Source organism: Apodemus sylvaticus, chromosome 15 (genome assembly GCF_947179515.1).
Source record: "Apodemus sylvaticus chromosome 15, mApoSyl1.1, whole genome shotgun sequence".
Lineage (NCBI taxonomy): Eukaryota > Metazoa > Chordata > Mammalia > Rodentia > Muridae > Apodemus > Apodemus sylvaticus.
In genome coordinates this window covers 19416916-19425384 of record NC_067486.1, presented here as the reverse complement: position 1 = coordinate 19425384, position 8469 = coordinate 19416916, and the positions used below count along the sequence as shown (strand labels likewise).

The following is an 8469-nucleotide window of genomic DNA, read 5'->3' as shown; positions in this document are numbered from 1 at the left end:
GATGTTATTTTAAATGTCCCTCTGACTTCATGACTTTTTCCCAGGGCTGCATCTAGTTGAATTAATAAGAAAAGAAATGATTCCAATTATGAATAGAAGAGAATATTACATCCTGGTTTATAACATAAAGGCAACAATTCTTATTTAGTATATTTTCCATGTAATTATTTAATTCTTCCTTTTTCTTTGTTGTCCTTCCAATTCAAAAGCAGATATTCTTATCCTTCTTCATTTTCACCTGCCTGGTTGTTTTAAAATACTGAAATAAAAACTATAGGCGTATTTTCTTCTCCATTATTTCTTCTACTTTTCTTTGAAGTGAGCCATACTTATTTTTTTTTCTTTTTAAATTGAAATTCCTGTTGGAAGTCACAGGGAATAATCAGACCTTACCAATTATGTGAAGCGATTGAGGAAAACATAGTGAGAGATGGACCATTAAAACTGTGTGGCTGCTGTTAGATGTTTCGTGGACCCCAAGCCTCCAGGACACTGCTGGCTTTCTGCATGTGAATTTCTGTGAAGATTTCTGTACGTGTGTAACTTTGAAACACAGCTTTGAAGCTACTTCTTACATCCTAGTAATTATAAATTTGGCATGTATGACTTTTGGCATGAGACGGGAACTATCTATTTTGGAGAAATTACAGAGAATGATGTAGGAAATAACACTGTCTCAGAGGGGAAGCAATGTAAGATGTGGTGAACAAATTGAACCATCCTTTTATTGAAATATTTTCTTTGATATGTATTTATGGTAAAAATTAATAGCTTTGGCTTAAATACACAAAAAGAGAAACCATTTCTCAATGCAGTCATAGCATTATATAATTATCACAATTTCAGATATAAGAACTTTTTTCTCCTACAACAAGGAAATGAGGGCTTAAAATGACATGACTTCCTAATATAGTAAAGATGAGCAGAGGTGGTAGTAAAATGTAAGTATATGTTTGACTAATTAGAACTCCAAAACCCTTCTAGGTATATAATTTTCCTGTCCCCCAAAATATTAAAGCTAACATTTCAAATAATGAACTTACATTTAGCACAACCAATCAGCACTATACAATTATGTACTTTAGTGGTATTTACATAATTTTCATTTTGTGAACAAATTAAGTTAAATCTAAAATTTCCCTTTTAAATATGGAGGATGATGAAGGGTTAGGAAATGCCTGACTAAGGAGGCTCAGAGACCTTTATTAGCATGGTTTGTGTATGGAACTGAACTGCATTCTAAGTAGGAGGAAACCGGTAGCAAAATCAGCAGAGTTTGCATAAAGAATACAGACTAGTTAATAATATTGTACCAATGTGATTTTTTTCTAGTAAAGATAATTACTATGCATGCATAAGAAAATAACAAGTTTGGTGAGGGCTATATTAGAATTTTATATAATTTTTACATTTTAAACTTGTACACACACACATACATATATTCATATTATAATTATCAAAGAGAGAAAAAGCTATCCACTTGAGAGTTGGGGGACTTTCAAGGACTGCAAGGCGGCGGTAGCTGGGAGAGACTTGAAGAAGCAAATGGAGGGTGAAAGTGATAGAAATACATTGAAATTAAAAATGTTAAAATTCTACTATATGTCCATAAATGCATAAATTAAATAACTATAATATATTTGATTTCCTCTAATGTTTATTATTAGTTAAACTCAAATTTTTACTCTGAGATACTCATTAAATTAAATCAACCTTGACTAATAGTGCCCATAAATGACATATTCTTTATGAACTCAAAAAATTTCAGTAGAGTGAAAACTATTATGTTTTTAAAAGTTATTTGCAGGATATAAATAAGATGCAAACAATTTCTTTAAAATTCTGAGTGAAATTTATGTTTTTCATCCTAAATACCTCTAAGTATTTATTTATCTGAAAGGCAGATTCCCTATAAATGATTATGACATCTAAGTTTTCAAGGATTATTTCTAACCTTGTTTCTTTAAACCCACAAATACTTTTTCATATTTTCAAATTCAAACATTTATTTGTCAGGGAAAATAGCATACTTACTGGGTCACACTAAGGTCATTCACAATTAAACTCTCCTATTTGTGATGTTTTAGAACTAATTTGCCCATATACAACATTTTAAAATATAAATTTTATCAAAAAATGAATCAACTTTCCTACCCAGGTTATTGTAATGATTCTGACTTATTTATTTATATTATAAGTACATAGATAGTGAAAAGAAATAAACTTTTAGAGTTGATATCAAGTTCGTTATCTGATGTCTTTTGTGTACCAAATGATGCCAACATTTGCTGCAAGCTGGTTCTCAAATCTTTTCCCAGATTCCTAAACTGAAAATGGGATCAATAACAATGAAGTCAAAGATTTGTTACAGTATGGTATTATATCTGAATATCTTTGAAGTACTTTTGGCCCATAATATCATAGTTCTTGTTTTAATTTTAAAACCACATTACTCCTTAAACAGATCAAATTTCCTGTATATTTCTGAACTTATGTTTGAGTTTGTTAATTCAAACGTAACAGCAACATTTTAAACCAAGAACAGAATATAGATATCATTTTTATATAAATTGACAATAGTGTTAATTTACTCTTCATGCTTATGAACTTGAATTGTCCATAATATTTCAACTCGTTTATGATTTCATTTTCATCCCAATGAATCTAGAAGGTATGAAACTTTCTGAGTTATTATTTGGCAAAACATGAAAAGAATAACTTTGTTCGCAGGTTTGAATTTGGGATTATTTTAAATGACATACAAAATCATTTTCTTAATATTCTGCAGAGTAAGGTGTCCAGAACCATGCAAAATGAAACAAACTATCTGCGATGCAGCCACAGTGATGAATAAAATACTGCAAAGGATGGCTTAGAATCCCTTCCTTGTTTCGGGGCATGACTTACCTGTTTCCGATTCCTTGACTGCAAGCCAGGATACTGCAATTAACCCAACAGAGAGGACCATGAGCATGATGAAGAGAGCTGTGAGCATCACTTCAAAGGAGCTGATAGAATGATGTCCTGCAGCCTCATCTCTGCTGGATTTCATTTTTGATTTTTGAATGCTGGATAATTTAGGAACTATGAGATAATATAGTTTTCCACATCAACAAAATGGATACTCTAACACTAACTTGAGGGTAAAAGCTCTCAGGTCCCTAAGGATTTTGAAGTCATCAACCATTCAAGCTAATGTTGGCAGTCTTCACTGTGAGCTTGCTGCATGTCTCTCTGGAAATGCTATGTCTACATTCAGTATCTTTTAAAGCAATAGTTAATCTTTAAGGCAATATAATAAGTAAAGATGCCAACAGTAATAAACTACAATCACATGAACAAGTCATTTGTCAGGCTGAGAAAAAACTAAATGCATGTGATAAATAAAACAACAACAACAAAATGACCTTTAATCTTTTTCAGAACTATTAAGAACATGAAAATGATGATAGATATATTGGTCATTAGGGAAATGCACTTAATATTTGTAGGAATGTTCCCAGGAGATCAACCTTCTGCCCTGTGACTAAGGTCCTTATCATTAGCATATTTCCGTAGAAAGGTTAAAAACTAAATCACAAAATACATGGATGTATAGTGTGCATATATCTATACATCTATACAAGTATAGATGCATAGGATCTTATTCTGCTCATTCCATGTCTCCCTTCCTATTTCTCTCCCAGTCTTCCTCTTATGTGTATGCATGTGTACATAGACACCTAATTGAAACAAACACAAGTGTTGTGAACTTTATGATGTCACACTATAAGGCAGTATTGATTGAGCTTAAATGAAAGTCCACTTAGGCATCATATCACTACTCTGCATGGCTTGAGCAATTATTGGTACTTGGAATTAATCACCCTGAGATAAAAAAGAGTGTTGGTTTCTATTTTAAGAAAATATGCTAGGTAGGGAAGACCTTGTTAATTTATTCTTATACTTTAGCATATTAAATATATCAATAAAACAAGAGACCAGGTTAAGATGTACATAGCAATATTCATAAACCTAAAATTTCCAGGAAAAATAAAACTTTTCTTATAATCTGAGTGGACTGTACAGTTGGAACTTTCTTAATTTGAAAATAATGGGCCCACGGTATAAATCAATCCATCAATTATCCAATCAATCAGTTGCATCTGATCGATTTTCGAGTAAGCAATATACTTTTTATGCTACGTAATGCTCATGAAATATATTGCAAGCATAGAAATCAGACATAAATATACAAAAATGAAATTTCAAAAGGCTATATTTAATTTCAGGAGTAATACAAAAGTTGAGATTTTAATTCCTTTCACCTGATACATTGTAAATAACTGAACTTACCATATATACACAGAATAATATCTTGCTTAAGATGATAGTTTATGTAGGACAGTATGAAATTAAATAAAGAAGTGCATGTGAGAAGTAATATATCAAGACTTGAAGTATACAATGCAAGTTATTAAAATAAAATCAGAAATGCCCTCTTTGGTAACAACTCACTGCAGGGTTATAATAATATGAGTATAGAGTCAGTCAAGAACCAGAAATACAACTCAGTGTGGAACAAAGAGCCCAGAAACAACTTGATTTGTGCATGAAAAACATCATACATTAGACATAGTATTATTTATAATACCTGACAAAGAATCACTAGTCAAGGAATGATGCTGAGTTGATTTCTTATCTTTCAGCAAAATAAATAAAATTAGATCCCTATCTCAAAGCCTAAGGATAAATAAAGTTAAGGTGGAGTAAATATACATGAGAACTATATATAAATTTGTAAGAAAAAATATATTTACAAAAACAAAGTCAAAGTTAGAGAAAAGGTTGTGAGTATCTCTGTTTTTTTTTTTTTTAACCATTTGCATCTTAGTAGACATTAGACTACCATTGTAACCTAAAATGCTCAAATATATTTGGGAAGTAGTCCACAGGAAAGTAGTTCATTAAGGAAATGATGAAATTAAAAATTTCACACAAAAATAAAGCCACTGATGTATGGGTGTGATCAAGTTCATTACCAATACCAATACTGGCACCTGGAAGAGTATCTTGCCTGTACCAGTAGGAGCCGAAGAGAGCAGGCTCAAAGGTCTTCCAGTGAGTTCTCGGTATTATTGCTCATAATAGAGCCATGCTCAGTGTGGGAGAGTGACTCCAGAATTACCTACTTCCCACAGACATATTCAGCTCGTCCTGTAGGGGAAAAGATGAGAGTTCTCAATATGCTTAATTCATCAGGTAGGGTGAAGGAAAATTCACGCGAGCAGAGTTTTTTTTTTTTTTTTTTACATTGTTAACTCTTAAAAATGGCATCGTCTTTTATATGGCAGCATGTGTATTTGATTGTGTTTTGATTTATGAGACCTGGACTTCTTAAGCACCTTCAACTAGCCTGAAATCTACGATTTTTTCTGACCTATTTTTCTCATGGCTGGCTGGACAGGCAGTTATAGACAGTAGACTTAATATACAACTTATTAAAATTCCCTTCCATCTGCAGTGTATTTTCGTGAGTATGTTTCCATGCTTTATAATTGTTACAATCTGAAAAGTTACTCCTTAGCTCAACATAGGGAATATTCTTCATCAATCACACTCTGCATTTTTCTATGTAGCAGTCAACATACTTTGCAGCAGAAAAACCAGTAATGATGATGCAATCAAATAATTGTAATGTATCCAACCAATGACTGGTCTAGCTTGAGATCCATGCCGAGAGGAGCCCACCAGGACATGCTAATGATATTCTGCTGTATTTGCAGTCAGGAGCCTAACTTAACTGTCAACAGAGAGGCTTCAACCCGGTGATGGAAACAGGTGCAGAGACCCATAGCCAAACATTAAGCAGAGTTTTTGGAACCCTGCAGAAGAGAAGAAGGAAGTATTATAGGAGTCAGAGGTGTCAAGGACACCACAAGAACATCTACAGAATCAACGAACCTGACCACATAGGGGCTCACAGAGACTGAACTGACAACCAGAGACCATGCATGAGATTTTCCTAGGCCCTGTAAATTTATGGAACAGCTGCGTAGGTTGGTCTTCCTAAAAGTGTGAACAAGGATGGTCTCTGACTCTGTTGCCTGCTTTGGGGCCATTTCTCCTAAGCTTGCTGTCTTGTCTAGTCTCAATCAGAGAAGATGGAGAAGCTGTGCCTAGTCTTACTGAAACCTGAAATGCTAATGCTGGCTGATATCCATAGGAGGCCTCCCTTTTTCTGAAGAGAAAGGAAGAAGGAGTGTATGTCTGTGTGGGGGGATGGGGCTGAGAATTAGGGGAGAAAGACTGAGAGGAGAGAAAGGAGGGGAAACTACTATGGTCATGATGTAAAGTAAATAAAAATTAAAATAAAATGAAAATTAAAAAATGGCACTGTGGAATCTACTACTTTGTACAACAATGATATACACCAAAAATAAAGGTGAGAGAATTTAAAAAAGAATTTCTGATGCTTTTTTAGTCAATGAATAGGAAATTCAAAAATTTAAATTTAAAAATTTAAATTTATCAGGAAATTAAAAAACTGAAAATAAAACCAACCGAAAGAACATCCTAGCAACACCAAAACCAAACAAAGTAAAAAATGAAAGAAAAGATGCCTCTCTCTCTCTCTCTCTCTCTCTCTCTCTGTGTGTGTGTGTGTGTGTGTCTGTGTGTCTGTGTGTACTGGACTATAGCTGTAATAAATATGAAATTACCAGGAAACATTAAAAGTATGCCACTACAAAAAAGTGGCATTCCTTGTTCGTTAGAGAAAAAAAATCCAGTCTTCCAATTTTAATTCCCTGGTCTTATTCCCAGATTTGTAGAAGGCTTCCTTCTTTGGCCCCTCCTTTCATGTACTTAAATTGTCAGGGGTTTATGTACTACTCAAAAAGAACAAGAGCAGATAATCATTCCAAACTCAGAATTTTAGATGATAAGTGTAAAAACCACATCCAATAAAAGCTAGGGCAATATATCTCCATTAGAGCCAATCAGCTCTACTATAATAGATCATGAGAAATGCAATAGAGCTAAAGTACAACACAAGGACTTCAAAATAGCTATCATCCATATCTTCAAGATCCTTAAAGAAGATATGGAGGAAACTACCATCGAACCACCATTCACTAAAGGAAGTTAGCAATGAAACGACTCCCAAGAACATTTTGTTATACACATAGTTTGGTATCTTGCTCAGACATCATCAGGGGGCCTTTTTCTCCTCCAGCAGATGAGAAGAATAAATAGAGCTCTTCAGCCAGACAATATGCAAAAGATAAAAGACCTTGGGATGTTTTTCCATAAAGGCATGTTTCCTTCAAATTCCATCCCTTGACAGCTCAAAGAACTTTGTGGAAGAGGATTCAGAAAGAGTTTAAGTGGCAGAGAGGATGGAAGACACGAAGGAATCAAGGCTTTCTAGACTCAGTTGGGCAGCCATACTTGAACTCACGAGACGGAGGTAGCACACATGAAACCTACAGGAGTCTAATCCAGAGGGGTTTCTAGACTTCCCATCTTTAACCCCAAAGCTATCTCCAATTCACATTAAAGTCCTATCACTAGATCAAACAAACTCAACAGTTTCTTTGGAGGTTTTTTATTTCATTCATTTCATAATGTTGTCAGGAATTTATTTACTTATTTGTCTGCCTTATAGGTTATTTGTAGCTATATATTGAAGGTTATTTTATGGCTATCAGTTTGGGGTTTTATGCAGACCATGTGTGAGGAGATCATGTGTGTCTGTATAGTTATATATGGTTCATGTGTGCTTTTTATTTGGCCCTTTTGTCTTATTTGGATGTATTGTCATAGACAGAACTGTTTTGACTTACCTTATCTAATTTCACTATTATTCCTTAGAAAACTGTTTGATTTGTAATGAGACAGAAAGAGTTTGGATCCAGGTGTGAGGGGAGATGGGGAAAATCTAGGAGGAGCAGAGAAGGAGGAACTGTAATCAGAATATAGTTTTTGAAAAAAACAGACATTTCTCTTAAAATAACTAATCCAGCTTTAAGGATTTTTACTTGTGTTCTGGACAGGTGCACAGTGTCTGTGCTTGAGTAGGATCCAGCTTGCTTAGACCATCTTACAACCCTCTCCAATCCCAGGGGCCCTTCGTATCTTCTGTCTTCCACTGGGACTTACTGTATGCTCTTGCTACCCTTACGCATGTGCAGACAAAACACTCATTTCCACAAAATAAAAGCAAACCTTTAAAGATGAAAAACAATCTATTTTCATTTTGTACATGTGCGTGCACATGTGTGCGGGTACCCACACACCAGAAGAAAGCATCACATCCTTTGTAATTGACTTTACAGAAGTTGTGAGACATCAGACTTGGGTCCTGGGAACCTAAATTTCCTAATTTCCTAAGGCAAGTGCAATGAGCACCCTTAGCTGCTGAGATGTGGCTCATACCCCATGTTCATTATATTCTTATTTTTGGACTTAAATCATATCTTATTAATT

At 34.3% G+C, this 8469-nt stretch overlaps 1 protein-coding gene across 1 annotated transcript in view; it reads right to left on the bottom strand.

The window, feature by feature from the left end:
• Positions 1-3052, bottom strand: part of Tmprss15 (transmembrane serine protease 15) — a 123419-nt gene extending 120367 nt beyond the window's left edge. Inside the window, exons 1-2 of the mRNA XM_052158804.1 lie at positions 2908-3052; positions 1-52 (exon numbers count right to left, since the gene is read on the bottom strand). The exon at positions 1-52 is cut by the window's left edge and continues 79 nt beyond it. Of these exons, the coding sequence (XP_052014764.1) occupies positions 1-52; positions 2908-3052 (197 nt within the window). The remainder of the gene's footprint in view (positions 53-2907) is intronic.
• Between the last annotated feature and the right edge of the window lie 5417 nt (positions 3053-8469).